Source organism: Zootermopsis nevadensis, unplaced genomic scaffold (genome assembly GCF_977971745.1).
Source record: "Zootermopsis nevadensis isolate Lab colony 2312 unplaced genomic scaffold, Znev_1.0 Znev_ptg000017l, whole genome shotgun sequence".
Taxonomy (NCBI): Eukaryota; Metazoa; Arthropoda; class Insecta; order Blattodea; family Termopsidae; genus Zootermopsis; species Zootermopsis nevadensis.
In genome coordinates, this window is record NW_028259149.1 from 393,838 (window position 1) to 411,927 (window position 18,090).

The window sequence follows — 18,090 nt, forward strand, 5'->3', positions numbered from 1 at the left end:
TTACAATATTAAAATCAGAAATGCATCCTTATTAAAAAATGTTAATATTCTTACCTCATAACATGAAATCTATTAAAGAGATTTAGAGTGATTTTAATGTTTTAATTTTTAATATCTAAACCTAACCTAACCTAACCTAACCTAACATACATTCTATTTTAACAATTGGAATTGTTTTGTTGCTGTAATTAAAAAAAAACACTTTTAATACACAGTCTATTACGACATGTCTGAAAGTTCAGCTGGTAACCTTTTATTATCATATACCACCTGATGATGGCCAAGTGTTATACCTAAACATGTGGCTTTCATGCAGTTGTCACTAATACATAATGTATAAGAAAATTGTGTCGATGGAAGTATTCATTATATCATATTATACAACGGACACCTCATATCAGGAATGATTAAAGAAGCACACATTAAGTCAAACATAACATAGATTGTTTTATATTTCATTATTCTTACGCAGGAAAATAAAATTCTAAGTTATGTTCCTGAGATTGTGATATACACAATTAACAGGACTCTAATGTCAGGCCAAACACAATGCCCTTCACTTCTGCCTCCCAAAGTCTTCCAGTTGAACTGGCTATGTGCAGCAAATAGCACAAAATAGACAGACACAATTTCTAAACTGGTGATGAAGTGAGTGCCAGCTAAAATCATACTTAATTTCATGTATATTTGAAACACACACTTACCCAGGGTGACAATCCATCCAGTTCTTCAAGGAAACACTCCACATCATTTACTGAAAGTAACTGGTTTTTCCTTTGAATTAAAAGTTTCCTAATCAATGAAATTACTTGAACAATTACTGCACCGAAGGCGGCCATAATGTACAACTTTCAAAGCAATTCTTTTTCACTTGAGGTGCTACGAATCCTTTCCTCCCTGAACTGATAAACAATGATCACGTGATCTACAAAACTTACACAGAAACCAATAAACAAACAACATGGTGACATTGTCGCCACAGATAACAACATTGCTGTTACTATGTAAAATAACAGATTGACTTCGCATTGTTTTTATCCAAACCGTTATTGATGTTTACATATTTTCAACTCTGTTTATATGGACATCTTAGATCAAAGCACAGAAAAACAAACATTACCAAAAGTCTATTTATGTATTACACACAGCTTCATAACTAAATACACTTTAAGATTATGAAAAGTTCAAATGTACAATATATTGAGCATAGCTACTACCTCCGAAACGTTCGTAAACTCCTACCAAACAACACAAATCTATATCCCAAGACATCCATCTTAAAATCGACGTACCAACTGTGCCTGTATCTTCGGTAAATGCCAATGTTAGGAAACTGTCACCAAAAGCCTTGCTATGTAATATACGTGGAATTAGGAGGCAGTAAGTAGGATTTAAACTAGTTTTATGTCTGTGACAGGCGTATGATTACGTTTAGTAAGTTCGGCTTTCTTTTCATAACTTCTTTTCGTGGCACTGAAATGATCGGCATTTCTTATGCAGTGTGGGGAACATTGCAGATATTCAATTTCAAGCGTATTCCTTCTGGCCATAGTGAAATTGCGTTATGTGCATGAAAGAATGTACCAGAATCTTCAGTAACTCTCTACACCTTCAAGAGCGTTTACTGGCATTGTTATACTATGGTTGGAGGTTCACTGTTGTAATGCTAATTTGTGTTACAGATATAACAATTCATTGATTTATAAATTTTGATGTTGGCAAAGCCAACATTACATGTGCAATAGTCTGCAGAAAAATTTTCCTACCTTTTGTATTAACCACAACAAACAAATAAAAGAAACTGTAGATCATTATGTTGGTATAATTTATCTTCCAATAGATACTGAGCAATGTTTTACAGAAATTCATTACATGACTCTTGTTCCAACGTAAAGAATTTATCTCAACCAAAAATTCTCTGCTAATATAAGTTCATGTAAGCCACCGGACACTGCCCTGGGCCAACAAAATCCAGTCTCGTTCAACTCCTATCTCCCATAGATCCCGCCTGAGATTATCCTCCCATCTACGTCTAGGTCTCCCTAGCGGTCTCTTCCCCTCAGGCTTCCCAACCAATACCCTGAGCACACCTCTTGCCCCATCCATGCGCGCTACATGCCCAGCCCATCTCATTCTTCTCGACTTAATCACCCTGACAATATTGGGGGAGGAGTACAGAATTATAAGCTCATCATTATGCAGTTTTCTCCACGCCCCATCGTCTTCCCTCCTAGGCCCAAATATCCTCCTCAACACCCGATTCTCAAACACCTGCAATCTGTGTTCCTCCCTCTGAGTGAGAGACCATGTTTCGCACCCATACAAAACAACAGGCAAGATTATTGTTTTGTACACTTAAATTTTCAGGTTGGAGATGTCCAACAACTTGAACAATTTAACGACGCATTCACTGAAGGTTCTGCTCCGATTATGTGCCACTCGAAGCAAAGTCTGTGATGGTAAATAATTTCTATTCAGTTTTAATTTGAAATTTGCTCGCTGCAGGCGCCCCAAGCGCCGGAACCATGGTCAAGAACTCGTGATGCCCAAAACCGGCTGTGGTCGTCATCTTGCATAAACTTTATTTTAATTTATTCTGACAAAACTACGCAGAATGATCGAACAAAATTGAATCGCGTATTTGAAACGTCGAACTAAATCACGTACAACACAACTTTTTCCTTTGAAGTTTATTAGACAGAAATCACTGCGTTAATCTAAACAAACGGGACATTAGATTAGAAGGTTAAAGACATCGAATTCACTGCACTCGTCCATAAAAGTGGCTAAAAGAGAACTCATTAACCTCTTAATATTTGATGCCTTCAATTCAGTCGAAAGCTGAAGTTGTTTCGGAGCACACGTGTCTCACTTGTTGGTAGCAGCTCGTGACACCTCGCGGCCAACCTTTTAACTGAATCACTAACTCGTTTGAAAAAGCACGATGCAAGCGCTCAGATCGAGTGGAAGGCACGGACAGACGCCGAAGTTGCACGTCCTGGCTACGAAAGCAATCTGTGTGTGATACAGAAGTTCGACTTTAATTTGAGTATTGGCAAATAACGCAGTGAATGTTCTCTGACTTTTTCATAATGCTCTTTCCTGTTCCAGTTACTGGACAGAGTTTTAACAAATATGTTAAAAGACGTAAAGGTAAATTAGAAACTATTCCTGCAATCAAGGACATTAAAGGAAACCTCATCACTGCTGGAGGTAACGATGAACAATTTTATCCCAGGGGACTGGAAGAAGGCAATAGTGGTTCTTATTTATAAAGGGGGCGATCGATCGGTAGTTGGGAACTATAGACCGGTCAGTTTAACCTCTGGTTTACAAGCAAATTGAACACGTTATAGCAGGTTATCTAAGGCAAGTCTGGGAAAGGAGTGAGTAGTTATATGAGGGTCAACATGGGTTTAGACCAGGGTTTGTCAGGATGTTGCTGGGTTCATTGGACGAGGGAATCAGGACTGATGCGGTTTTAATAGATTTCTCAAAGGCATTCGATTTAGTCCCGCACGAGTGGCTGATTACAAAAATTGCGGCATCCGGTGTGGACTTGAGGAATTTCTCTTAGGACGTTCGCAAAGAGTAAGAGTGGACGGGCAACTATCTCATGAAGTCAGGGTAACGTCAGGAGTGCCGTAAGGGAGCGTATTAGGTCCCTTACTATTCCTAGCTTATGTTAATGATATTTGGAAAAACACTGATTCAAATACACGGCTTTTCGCTGATGATTGTATAATATTTATTATTTTTATTTAGTGTTCTGTCTGACGACAGGTCCATATGAACAGGATCCTTCCATCCTTTTCTCGGACTGGGACCTGTTCATATACGTTCTTGGCAGATGATCCAGAAGTGGTTTGCCATTGCCTTCTTCTGTGTGTGAATGGAGTAATTGTTGGGATGCCACGGAGGAAAACTCCGTGTTGCCTAGACCACGGCCTTGCCCAACACAAGTTATAAATTCGGGCACCGCCGGGAATCGAACCCGAGACCCCAGGATTACAAGGCCAGCGTTCTAACCGCTAGACCACCGTGGCGGTCTAAATGGTGATAAGGGGAGTGAAGTGTCTTGGTCTCGAAGTTCTTTGGGATAAAATTTTCATGTACTGAGGGCGGACTTTATATTCTAATCTAAAGTATTGAAATTGATTAATGGATGTGTTGTTTTTGTTGTGTCTTATTGTAGGTCACTGCAACCGGGTATAAACCCATTTGCAGTCAATAATAAATAATAATAATAAAGTCGGAAACGCTCCGAAAAGCCATATTCGAATTTCATTGGTCCCAATCGCTGTAAGGCGACTGTTCTAGGGCAAACGTCATTCTATATCTGAAAAGGCTTGAGTAAACAACTTTTACGAGTGCGAAAGCTTTGTGAATGTCTCTCTCTCTCTTCCAATTTAATACATTAAACAATGCCAAAATTCATAAAATCAATTCACATTTGGATGAAGTAAGGCGTTCCAAATATAATCTCATCCTTCGTTTGTATAAACCGGATTAATATGCCAAAGCCTGGTTATCTTTTCATCTCAAGTTTCAGCCCATTAAGGAATCGAACTATGAACTTGGACTGGTAGTTTGCAGTTGATTACAACCCCGACGAACGCATTAATTTTAATTACGTTCCTTACGAAAATAATGTAGAAAACTAGGAATTGGTGTAAAATAAAGAGAAATATTTTCTGCTCAAGAAGTCTTATTGAAATTAATTATTTTAAAGACGTTTAATTTTATATAAAATATTACCATTCATCAATATAAGTTTCACCTTGGGTCTTGTATTAAATAAATCCACTTGTGGCGACATGTTTCGACTTACGAAACCGTCTTCATGGTATTAGGGGAAGATTCATGAACATCGTTTACAAAAACGTCATTATGAAGGCAACAGACTGTGAATTTTGTATCGATTTCTAATCTACGTGTGATATTTTAAAAAGAATTTTGAAAATTCATTTGGCTGAGTTGCTCAAATATACCGGGTAATTGTGCCATGTGCCTGAGGAAGAACCAACTGTAATCGTCTAGCCATGAGGTCGAGCTCGGACTACGACCACCCATCAAGGATTCACTCCCGCACTCCCGCACATGTCGCGAAGGGTCACTGTCATCTGTCCTTTCGAAAAATCCACATCCAAGAAGTTCGAAACTTCTTTTAACTGGTCATTGCAGTATTTAACCCCTAGGAGGAGGTCGGACCCCTATTAATTGGGTTTATACAAAAGTAGCGTCACCACGCGATGTAAACTGTCAAACTTGGCCTCGGGTATCGAACCGACCAATCAGAGACTTAGATTTAAAATATTCCACCAATCACAAAACTAAGCGGGAAGTCCAACCAATGATATTACAACATTTCACATTTCGGAGAAATTAATGTATTTGAGACGCAGACTTCTTTTGAGAGGAGTCGTCAGTTGTTGCAAGTTGAAACGATATCACGGACTCATCGGTGTATTACATTAACTTTGACCGATATCGCGCGGAAGAATTTAAATCAGCAATCACCTGAAAATAAATGACTAAAGCCTCAGCTGAGGGATCTTTAATTAAACCCATTCAGTCCAAAATATGTTATCCTTATATCAAACGAACTAAAGGTTAAAATATTCAAAAGTGTAATTTTACCAGCTGTGCTGTACGGGTTTGAAACTTGGTCAGTCGCTTTTAAGGAGGAACATAGATTACGTTGCCTTTGAGAACAGAATGTTGAGGAGGATATTTGGCCCTAAAAGGGAGGGAGACTAATCATGGAGAAAATTTCATAATTATGAGCTTCACGGCCTGTACTCCTCACCTAATATTGTTGGGGGTGTTTAAATCGAGGGGAATGAGGGGGTGGCACATGCGACACGCAAGGGGGAGGGGAGAGATGTTTACAATGTACTGGTTGGTAGGCCTGAAGGGGGGAGATCGCTGGGAAGACCTAGGCGTACGTGGGAGGATAACATTAAGATGGACTTTATGGAGATATGAATCGATGGAGGGAGCTGGATGCAGCTAGCTCAGGATAGAATACGGAGGCGGGGATTTTTGAACACGGTGATGAACGCACGGGTTCCATAAAGAAAGTGGGCTATTCATTAAACAAGACGAGTAACAATTGACTTTTCAAAGAATACGAAACACCATAGAATGAATGATTGAATTTGTTTTTATCTCGTCACAAACAGGAAGGTTAGGTTACGTTAGGTTAGTTTATTTTAGGTTATGTGAGATGAGGTGAGGTTAGGTTAGGTTAAGTTAGGTTAGGTTAGGTTAGGTTAGGTTAAGTTAGGTTAGGTTAAGTTAGGTTAGGTTAGATTAGGTTGTGTTAGGTTAGGTTAGGTTAGGTTGTGTTATTTTAGGTTAGGTTAGGTTAGGTTAGGTTGGGTTAGGTTAGGTTAGGTTAGGTTGGGTTAGGTTAGGTTAGGTTAGGTTAGGTTGTGTTAGGTTAGGTTAGGTTAGGTTGGGTTGTGTTAGGTTAGGTTAGATTAGGTTGTGTTAGGTTAGGTTAGATTAAATTGTGTTAGGTTAGGTTAGGTTGTGTTAGGTTAGGTTAGGTTAGGTTAGGTTAGGTTGGGTTAGGTTAGGTTAGGTTAAGTTAGGTTGGGTTAGGTTAGATTAGATTAGGTTGTGTTAGGTTAGGTTAGATTAGGTTGTGTTAGGTTAGGTTAGGTTGTGTTAGGTTAGGTTAGGTTAGGTTAGGTTGGGTTAGGTTAGGTTAGGTTAGGTTAAGTTAGGTTAGGTTAAGTTAGGTTAGGTTAGATTAGGTTGTGTTAGGTTAGGTTAGGTTAGGTTGTGTTAGGTTAGGTTAGGTTAGGTTAGGTTAGGTTGGGTTAGGTTAGGTTAGGTTAGGTTAGGTATCGCTTCTATTGTGTTATCTCCTTGGCTCCTCTTTGTCTAACGCGTTGTTAATCACGGTCAGGTTACATGTTCTATAATCTTTAATGGTAAACGTTAATAGCAATTCATGAAAAAAATGTGTCATATCACTTAGGATTTTGGCCTAAACTGAAAAAACTGTAGACATTTTGAAAATATTTATTTGGAAAGATGCACATATAAAGACATTTTTTCATACTCCAAACCTTACATAAGCAATGGGTTCTTTGCACGAAGTGCATAGCGAGAAGGCATTATGGACTGTCGTTTGTCCAGTCGATTCGACTGGAGAACCACTGGACAAATCTGGATTAAATCTGATGTGGAGGTTGGTCTAATCTGCACGACCTCAAAATCGTATTATTGAATATCCTACGAGCTATAAAAATAAAATGAATGCGGTAAGTCGCAAGGCAGATATCGAGGTGCTGCGACCTAGTGACCAATGTGGGAACTATCAAACAAGTTGGTTCTTCAATATCTCTAAATTGACATCGCAATCAGAGCATGACGATGTGTGTAATTTTAGTACGCGATACAATTTCGGAGCTTGTGAATTTAGAGAAGAATGATTAAGTCTCCCTTATATTACAATGAAACTGGCTCCTTACTTTTGTTAATTAAGGAGATAAGTAGGTAAGAGTGATTTGAGGTTTTCACAGCGATGAGTATGAAGATTTCTGTCTTCTGGGTTGTTGCGCTGTGTAGTCTGGTCGATGTTTACCAACGTTTCGGAGGTGATGAATCACCCTGATGATGGAGGCAGTATGACCTCTGAAACGTTGGTAAACTTCGACCAGACTACACAGCGCAACAACCCAGAAGACAGAAATCTTCATACTCATCGCCCTGATGATGGAGGCAGTATGACCTCCGAAACGTTGGTAAACATCGACCAGACTACACAGCGCAACAACCCAGAAGACAGAAATCTTCATACTCATCGCCCTGATGATGGAGGCAGTATGACCTCCGAAGCGTTGGTAAACATCGACCAGACTACACAGCGCAATAACCCAGAAGACAGAAATCTTCAATAAATCTTTTGTTCAAGATATACGCGTATGTTATTACATCGCTTGTGTACGAGGTGCGATCGGAAAGTTTCAAGACTGTGTCAATAGAGGGCGAACCGGATGTAGTACGAGCTTCTGCCGCTAGGGGGTGCGGCCTACATTCATAGTGAATCAGTGTGCCAGCCGGCATCATCGAATTAGCATTTGTTTCTTAGTTACGGGCGTTTTGGTAGTGCATTACACCGACCCTCCTGCGATTTCGGAATGGCGTGTGCATCAAATTTTGTCAAAGACTCGCCAAAACGGCTACGGAAACCTATGAAATGCTAAAGCAAGCATTTGGGGAGTCCGCAAACTTTTGTGTGGCATTCACGTTTTAAAAATGGCCGAACCTCTGTCGATGATGACGAGCGTTCTGGACGACCATCTTCGAGCACAACGCCCGAAAATGTTACGAAGATCGACGTCGTACCATCAACGACTTGTGCGACATTGTTGGGATAGGCTATGGGACCTGTCAGCTGATTCTAAAGGAAGAACTCCACATGCGACGCATCCTGTCTGAGGACCAGAAGCAGAATCGACTTCTCGTTTGTCAGGAGCTCAAAGATCTTGCAAGAACCGACCCCAACTTCCTTTCTAAGCTCCGTGTGACTTCTTCCTCTTCCCAAAGATGAAAATTCAGCTACATGGAAGGATATTTGAGACGATAGAAGAGATTCAGGCAGAATCGCAGATGGTGCTTGACAGGCTGACAAAGAAAGATTTCCAGGGATGCTTCCAGGCTTGGCAGCGCCGCTGGGATCGTTGTGTTCACTGCCAGGGGAACTACTTCGAGGGTGATGGATGAATTTAATACCTGAGATAAGTGTACGGGTTTTTATACACGCAGTCTGGAAACCTTTCGATCGCACCTCGTATGTAGAGCAGTGGTATTCAACCTTTTTTGTTCGCGTACCCCCAGATATAATTTCTCTTCAACTTTGTACCCCCAAAGTTGTTGGTGTATAATTCAAGTTATACATAGTATATAATCTACATCTAAAATAAATTAAATAAATTATATTACTGATTATTCAGTGTTTATCGTAAAATAATATATTTTTTTTAAATTTCACGTACCCCCTAAGATGTCTTCGCGTACCCCCCGGGGGTACGCGTACCCCATGTTGAATACCACTGATGTAGACGATTCTAATGGTAACGATTTCGTAGTGTATGAAACCATTTTAATTTCATCTACAAGCAATCAGAATTTATAATTTAAAAAAATCCGCACGTGTAAAGTCTTTGTATTCCAGAATGGATTACATATTTCCTGTCTTGTTTTATTTATTTAATCTTAAGGTTTTGTTCTTGATACAAAGAACATATTCCACACTTTTCTCAGAAGCATGCTCCTCCCAACATTGAATTTTGCATGCCACAAATGTATTCCTCCGCGCAGCTAATCCTATGTTAACAAAGAGACAGCTCAAGGTGAAGAATGAGTTTCAATAGAATGCCCACAACCAGTTTCATTCTTTTGCAACTCTGGCTCCAAATCTTCTCGATCTTGATGAGTCGTCCTCGTCTCGTAATTATCTGAGTACAAACACTTCCAAGTGCTAGTTAAACATTCGCAAGAATGCGATGAATCAAACAGCTAGCACATGTTGCAACATTATTTCTTTGTAATTTCGGGGTGAACCATTTTTACCTAAAATCTTTGGGTATTTTTTTTGAGTTTCTGCCCATCAGATAGGGCACACATATTTCACGGATCCAAAAGTTAGTCAAATTGACTACAAAACGTGGAATGAGTCATTAAAGCATAACACAGACAGATTAATACAATTTAAAATATTAATTACGTTTCACAAGTCACAGGACAGGGTCCGGTGGAGGGCTTTAGTTATTTCGTTGATGAACTTCGGGTTCGGTAAGCAATCTAGTTAGTCAGTTAATTACGTTTCACAAACTAAAAAGGTTACACTAAATCCACTGCTATAACGCTTATGTGTTGATGATGATGGTCGTAATTTATAATACTTAAGTACAATAAACTATAGAAAGTTTACGAGTCCTTTTTAAACTCTCAAAATTCAGTAATAGAATAACAAGTGTGTGTATTTAGGTATTCTTTTAATTTTACTTCAAAATTCTTCCTTTTATCAGAAATACTTTTCAGACTATGTTGTAGATGAGACGGGACTGGTCCTAACCTAACCTAACCCAACCTAACTTAACCCAACCTAACCTAACCTAACCCAACCTAACCCAACCTAACCCAACCTAACCCAACCTAACCTAACCTAACCCAACCTAACCCAACCTAACCCAACCTAACCCAACCTAACCCAACCCAACCTAACCCAACCTAACCCAACCTAACCTAACCTAACCCAACCTAACCCAACCTAACCCAACGTAACCTAACCCAACCTAACCCAACCTAACCTAACGTAACCTAAGCCAACCTAACCTAACCTAACCTAACCCAACCTAGCCTAATCTAACCCAACCAAAACCTAACCTAACCTAACCTAACCCAACCTAACCTAACCTAACCTAACCCAACCTAACCTAACCTAACCCAACCTAACCTATGCAGTGGGTACTGGGAGTCCTTTCTCCGGGGGTAAAACGCGGCCGGAGCGTGACGCTGACCACTCGTTGCCCTCTAGTGCCGAGGCTGAGAATAAGACGGAGCTATTACCTGCTCTCCCCCGCCTCAGCAACGCCATTATGTAGAGTACGGCGACATCTTTACTTTAACTTTTATTAACCGGCAGACTGTTGAAGATTTTGATGAAAGTATGAAAAACAAATTGTCAATTTTTGTATGAAAATCGTCTTTATTGCTTGTGTCACTAGGAAAGTTATTTTAGCTCAATAAAATTTTAAGATCTACAACAGAATACCCTCATTCAGGGGTTTTGTTTATTACATGGAGATCTGTCCTACGAAGCAGCCATATTCTCGAATCTCGCATGAAGAGGTGTCCATTTTGTATCGAACGCTTTCTCTTCGTGTGACCTGGCTCAGATGTAATGACCGTTCAGTGACTGATAGAAGCTACTCCCCTTTTAGCCCTAAAGGAGTGAGCCAGAATCTTATCGCTACTCGTCAGCTCGTCGGAGCTTCACGAAGCTTGACTGCGTGAAACTGGGGCTGATTTCCCCTGACACATCCGCGTCAATGCCCCATCATTTTCTCAGAAGTGTAGCAGTGGCAAATACCACACACACCCACACATTAATTACCAAATGGCCCGAGGTCTCCGCCCTTGGTTCATTGCTTTGTAACATTTTCTGAAGACACGTGCTGGCTCCATGAACAAAGTAGGTTTTACCTGAGGACGAAGACGGATTGTGGTCTCTGAAACGTCGTTTAAATTAAAATGAGAGCGATGTTATTAAAATAAATTATAATTAAGGAGTGTGTAATTAAATTCTTGTTGGAGACAACTATAATTTATCGATAGGTTATCCCCTGATTATTTACAATTTTTAGAGCAAAATTTAATTTTAAATCATTACCATGCAAATGTGTTAGGTGATTTTAATGAACGTGCCTGAAGTATGAATTAATGGCATCCAAATTGTAAAAATTCTTACTACTATAATAATAGTTAAAGGAAATTCTTTCAGCACAAAAAATTCTGTTCTAAATTCTTCCCGATCTTGAATTAACAGACATCAGTGTCTATATAAAATTATTGTAAAGTCACTTCTGATATTTATCATCTCGCATTTAATATCGATTTTAAATTAACCTTGTAATGTCGACAACCGTCCTTGACTCCTCGACGTAATTATTATTACGAGGAGTAATTATGAGTCTTGATTACACTTTCTTTGTCTGTGACTGTACAACCCAGTGCGGGTTTCATGATCTATTTAGTGGACATTTGATAGGTCTCCTTGGATGAGTGATCAGCCCATCGCAAGGCCTCTACCTGTACAAACACAGGAAGACGCGGACAAACATCCATGCCTTGAGTGGGACTTGAAACCAAGGTCCAATTCCAAGATGCATTGATCATATGGCACAAAAGAGAATTGAATGTCTCGGAACAACGTGAGAACCCTGACGATTTAGGCAGCAAGGACCTCTGAAACGTCGATAAACACGGCGCTACAACTCAGAAGACGACCATCAACATGAGATTTTAGGTTCTGATGGCAACGAAGATGTTTTGATCTTAGAGATCCATGGAAATTAATCGAGGATTATTTTTCATCTTTGCTATTCGACTGAAGGAAATGTTAGGTTAGAGCAGTCAGCGCTATTTCAGTGCCTTCAGGGCTAAACTTCTTGCCACAAGCTTTTAAAAGATGCAACCACATAATATCACGCCAAGATGCAATAGATCATCATTGAAGACCAAAATATTTTGCTCATTTATCTTGTTGCCATTGTGCACAACCCAAAAGAAGTTTTGACTTCATAATTTGTCTTCACCAAAATCATTAAGATTATGAACTCAAGAAGAATGAGATGGGCGAGGCATGTAGCGTGCATGGGACAGAATTTCACCCAAAATATTGATCAGAATACGTTAAGAGATCATTCGGAACACCAACGCGAGGACGGAAAGATAATATTATCAGTAGAGCTCCACGCTCAGACCGCCTCATCTCTACGGGAAGTCAAACCCCCCCGTCCAAGCCCCAGCAACGATTGGTCAGAAGGCTTAGTGAGCCGCAGGGCTGGGGTGACAGAGGCTGTGTTGAAGAAGAGCTTTCTCCCTTGTTGGGAACTGAACCCCGTAACTGTAGCCAGTTCTCGAACCGAGGTACTCCGGCCCTATAATCAGGACACCTCTTTAAAAATCTGATATTTCCGGAGCTGGTCGAGACCTTCTTCTAGGTTTTGTCGCCGCGTAAACTCGTCGTCAGATACCAAAGTTTCGGATAAACACGCTGTCTCCACCATCACGGTTGAATTGACGAAGCTGGGAAGTGAATCTCTCCTCCACTTCAGCCCTGAAGATGTAGGCAGTATGTTTCTCAGAACGTCTGGCATCCGCCGACGAGTTTACGCGTCGCAAAAACCCAGATTGACATCATCAATCGTACAGTTTCTTTTACGGTCGGGAGTTGTTAGTCTTGTAGCAATGCCAATCTTGAAGACTGCCCATTATCGGTTGTCTATTATCCATATTTCCACGCCGTCTGACCTCTTCAGAATATTAACATCCAAGCAGCTGGTCCAGACGTTATTAGGAACACGGAAAGAATCACGCTAAATCTTTTCTACATTACGCATTCATCATTGATTTTAAACGGTGCTGACGTTTGATGATTTCAATGATTTTCAGCCACGTTGGTCCGAATCTAATGAAGACATTCATTAGTTTAAAGCGTGCATCTGCGTTCCTTGTTTCTGACCTGGGAAACGGTGTCACAATTACATACCCGCGTCTATCTCTGTTTCCTCCAGAGAGCCATAATCACAGGTTAACCCTGGGGGCAACAAACGTTTCAATTCGCTACTGAAGATACCTCATCACTTATTACGCTCTCAACTCTGTAATCTTGTAGCAGGTTAGACAACTGTGCCGGCCTTAGAATCTTCTTACCAGCGTGTCCTTGGTATTTTTCTTATTCATTTCCTTCTAGATTCAAACTGATTCATCTGATTTAACCTTTTATATTCACATGGGGTAAATTATCGTGTTAACATCTGCCCGTCACTGAACTAGACGGATATAGTAATCCTTTTTTTCTTTAAAAACCATTTTAATATTATCTTCCCGTCTGAAGCTAGCTTCCAAAGTCTTCTCCTCTAAAATTTTGTACGCTCTTCTAATTTCCTCACGAGCAGGTCCCGAAAATCTTACCCGTTCTTAAAATACGCGAGGAATAATCATTCCTTCCCTTCTTAGGGCCCAATCCTCCGACTCCCTCACCCACTCTATGTGCTGGTCCATCACAATGACACGTGGCAACCTCTAGAATTATTTAGGATCATCTACAATTTTGATGTCACCAAGATATTTTTTTTTGCAAACGTCTGTATTCATCAAAGGTTCTCGTAGTCCTCATTTCTGCGAATCTTATCCTTCTCGCGTCCTTCGTATTTTATCATTTGCGTTAATTAATATTCTGTATACAGGGTGTCCAAAAAAATACGCACAAACACAATGTTAATATTCCGTATTAAAATGTGTATACATATTTTTGAGACAGCCTGTAGTTTCAAAAATTTATCCTCCCGTCTCCCGAACTTGTATCGATTTATAAATGTTTTCACTGTTAGTCGTGTTCATTGAAATATACAGCACTGACATTTTTATCTGTTGTTTTGTATGGGTTCGAAAAATGGCCTCTGATATTAACACCTGATCCTAAACATTGTATGTAAATTAACGAGCATCGGAATGCAGAGTGTCGTTTGTTTCTTTATTCTGAAACTGTCTCGCCATTCTTTTTGCTGTAATGTTTACTAAATGTTAAAATTCGTGAAAACTTTGTATTACTATGTAGACTAGATACCACGATGCATTCGTAATGTTGTCGTTTAAAAGATCCCTGTCTAGTGTTGATTTCTGAACAGTCAGTAGTAATATCTCGATTCTATGGGGCCGTGACTGTTCTAAGAAGCCATTACGTCGCAGGTCTCATTACGTCAGAAGCCAAAACATCCATCTCCTTTGTTTTTAATAAAATATCTGTCCTTTTCATACTCGAGGCTCTTAAGAATAACAGCAATTCGCCGAATCCGTAGCCCGAGAATTCAAATCCGGCGCCTTAAGATACTTAATCATGAAAATACACAACCTAACCTAAATGTCTGAAGTGAACAACTTCGTCACAGCATTTTATACGCGTGCTTCAAGAGAAGTTAAAAAGAAATGCATCCTGGGATGAACTCATGACGCCAGATTCCCTAACGCAATTTAACTTGGTTATTAATCTCCAGTGTAGACTTCTAACACAACCACATAACCTCCAATATTAATTTGTAACCATTTTCTAACCTAAAATTCTCATAAACAATTTTTAGGTCGATATACAAAATGGCATGAGACAAGATTTAAGAATGCAGTATTTTTTAAACCACAACGTAAATTAAGATCACATAACCTAACTTTTAACTGTTATTATTTTTATATTATTTTTACACAATAATAGCGTTAATATCTCTGTGAATTTTTTTTTCCCAAAGATTTATCACCATGAAAATGTCAAGACCCCAACAACAATGGCGTTTATGTTCACTCGTCCGGCATTGTTGATATAACATTATTAAGAACTGGGAGAGAATTCCGGATGCAAAACGCAGGAAATTCATATAGAATATTAAAAAATTCAGTTATCTTGTTTAAATACTATTAGCTTAGAACAGAAAAACAATGACACGACGATTACATAACCTTAAAATATTGTTTCGAATATAAACGGTATTTGTGGGTTTCAGACACAAAACTTTGAGACACGCTTAATGTAAGGTCTCTGAAGAAAGAATGTTGACTGCGAAACTGAAGTTGGAAAAAAGAAATAAATTAATGTGTGTGTCAGTTGGCAAATAATACGAATAAAATGAATCGAGGTTCGATAGATGAAACAGATAACTGCGAGTGATGGATCGATCTATCGATCGATCGTCTGACAGGCTAGACGGAAGAAGGAGTTAAGAACTGGAGCATCATCTTGCTGTGGCTGACTGTACCTGCGAATTCCGTGTTGATGACCCTAGGTAACTGGTCGCGGGTTGGTGTCTCCACGTGGCAGGCCTGCCACACTTAAAAGAGGCTTGCGAAGTGGCCGGCCTGTAGTTCAAGTTGCCATGTTGTGGCGAGTGTTGTTCCTGGCCGCACTGGGCGGCGCCCTAGTCGAGGAGCACGACCCACGACAGCAGATCCTGACGCGAGGAGGCCGTCCTGAGGAATACGACGACACCGTAGTGATCGAGGGTCAGTTCTGGTACTGTAAATGGACGGAAATAAAACGCGGAGTAACACTGAGGGAACGCAAATTTTGAAACATCTAACCCCTGTTGTTGCAAACAGAACAGATTAGACGAGATTGTTACTAAATTAGAAACAAAGTTACAAAACAACTGATATTCTGAGATCGATATTTTACCCAATTATGTTCTCATTTTAGAATAATTTATTCAAGACGACATCTCGATATTTTATTAATCTCTGATGTTTATTTTCAAAGTTAAAAATAAGCTGTCATTCTATCAAGGTCGCTGTTTGTATCTACGAGCCTGCAAGGCAAACAAGTAGTTCACTAAGACACGTTCTTTCAGTAAGCGAAAAATGCATTTTTTTACGTATTTGGAAAAAAATTCTGTCTCCTCTCAGGACACTTTATACGTAGAAGTGTCTAGATTGACAATCTGATTAACTGTATTTTGTTCTGACGTGTTCCATTTCAGTATATTTTATTAGTGTTGTGTGTTTTATTAGTGTCTGCGTGTGGTAGGCTCTTTTCAGTTGAGGAATAAATCAGAGTTGTTAGCTATTATGACATTTGCAGTCTTCACGGGTGTTACGACGATCACGTTGAAGTTCTTCTGGGTTTTTGGGGGGGCTGTGGGCTGGAATTCCGTCCTGATTTGACAATGTCCTTGAGACTTCCTTTCCTGACGCCTTATTTAATCCCTCCGATTCCAGGCATCGTCACTTCAGCCCTCAGGATGGAGCCATCGTGAATAAACCAGCATTGCTGCTGTCATAACTGCTACAATGTTATTGTTATTTATTTTGTATTGGAGAAACGTCGATTGTTCTCGGACGGAGATTGGGTCCACACAGCCTCCTATCCAACGGATGCTGGGGCGCCATGTCTCGGGGCGTTAGAGTGCAAAGTCACCTCAACTTAGTACCGAGGTTAGAAGTGTATGGAACTGGACCTCCATAACCCCATACGTCTTCATGGCTTGGGGCGTAGTCACGTCCCACCTAGTAGAGATGACACTTGTAACACTAACACTAATAATTTATTATTATTATATCCCATCTATTCACCACTTTACATGATATTTACTTCCACGTACCCGAGAAAAACCTTGTCCCTGAGGTACATAGTGCAGCAGATATTTCCGAAATACATTTTGTTTTTAATACGTGTTACATATATTATATAGTTTTATTTTTAGAGATGATTACATATTTTACGAAAGCGTCTTTCGAATGATGTATGAAGATCCTAAAATGGCGGTTTTCTGAAGTTTCATGAGGTCGTGTTCGCCCGAAATGTTGGCCAAATATTTCCTGAGTGACTTATTATTATTATTGAACTGCACACTCAGGAGGTCGAATGTCAGAGAGGAGCCATTGAGAGGACGTTAGCACTTCAACAAACACTTTGGTTTTTGCTGATGGATATGACGTCACATTGTCGTGTACCCTTCCATAACCTAACTAATTAACCCAGTGGTAACGAGTCTTACTTGTGTCATAGTGGTACAAGCTTCAAATTTCTGCATGGAGTTGCTTAATTCTAATATATTTCTTGATTTTCCCCAGTCTTTCCAGTCTGGCGTTATGGTAATGCCGTATACAAACGTAAAACGTCAGTTGAAATTGAATAACCTAACCTAACCTAACTAAACTAAACTAATTATTTATTTTCAATCCGTCTGATCACAATATAATTTTATTTAAAATTTCTTATAATTAAGATAATAAAATATCATTCATGTTCCTTATCGATTGATCGATTTACATTTCGGAACATTTACACAACATGTTTCGGTTTTTATAAAACCATCATCAGGTGTAAAATATATCTAAGAGCTTAAAACTCAATTATGATTTCTGTAGTTTTTTGGTGATGTTTCATTACGTTTGTTTTTTCCATTTTTGGGCGAAGGTGTTGTTTTTTCTTAAATGTTATTAGATGTACATATCGGCCAAAGATGTAGGAGTGAGTGTCCCGATATGTCCGGAAGTACTAGTGTCTTCGAATAGGCGTGGGTCAATACTGACCTTCGCCCAAATATGGAAAAACAAATATAATGAAACATCACCAAAAAACTACAGAAATCATAATTGAGTTTTAAGCTCTTAGATATATTTTACACCTGATGATGGTTTTATGAAAACCGAAACATGTTGTGTAAATGTTCCGAAATGTAAATCGATCAATCGATAAGGAACATGAATGATATTTTATTATCTTAATTATAAGAAATTTTAAATAAAATTATATTGTGATCAGACGGATTAAAATAAATAATTGATATAATATTCACA

The 18,090-nt window shown here is 39.4% G+C and overlaps 2 protein-coding genes across 12 annotated transcripts in view; one reads left to right on the top strand and one right to left on the bottom strand.

Annotated features, from left to right (window-relative positions):
- The window catches only part of LOC110840880 (uncharacterized), a 39,281-nt gene extending 23,592 nt beyond the window's left edge, over window positions 1-15,689 (bottom strand). For 2 of the 11 annotated variants that reach the window (XM_087349995.1, XM_087349989.1), the window contains exon 1: window positions 705-1,195. In XM_087349995.1, coding sequence (XP_087206121.1) covers window positions 705-839 — 135 coding nt within the window. In that variant the 5' untranslated portion in view covers window positions 840-1,195. The other 9 variants (XM_087349990.1, XM_087349994.1, XM_087349991.1 and 6 more) reach the window with 9 other exon arrangements.
- The window catches only part of l(2)k05911 (CLIP and Tryp_SPc domain-containing lethal (2) k05911), a 38,516-nt gene continuing 36,094 nt past the window's right edge, over window positions 15,669-18,090 (top strand). Inside the window, exon 1 of the mRNA XM_087350000.1 lies at window positions 15,669-15,795. Within this exon, the coding sequence (XP_087206126.1) occupies window positions 15,669-15,795 (127 nt within the window). The remainder of the gene's footprint in view (window positions 15,796-18,090) is intronic.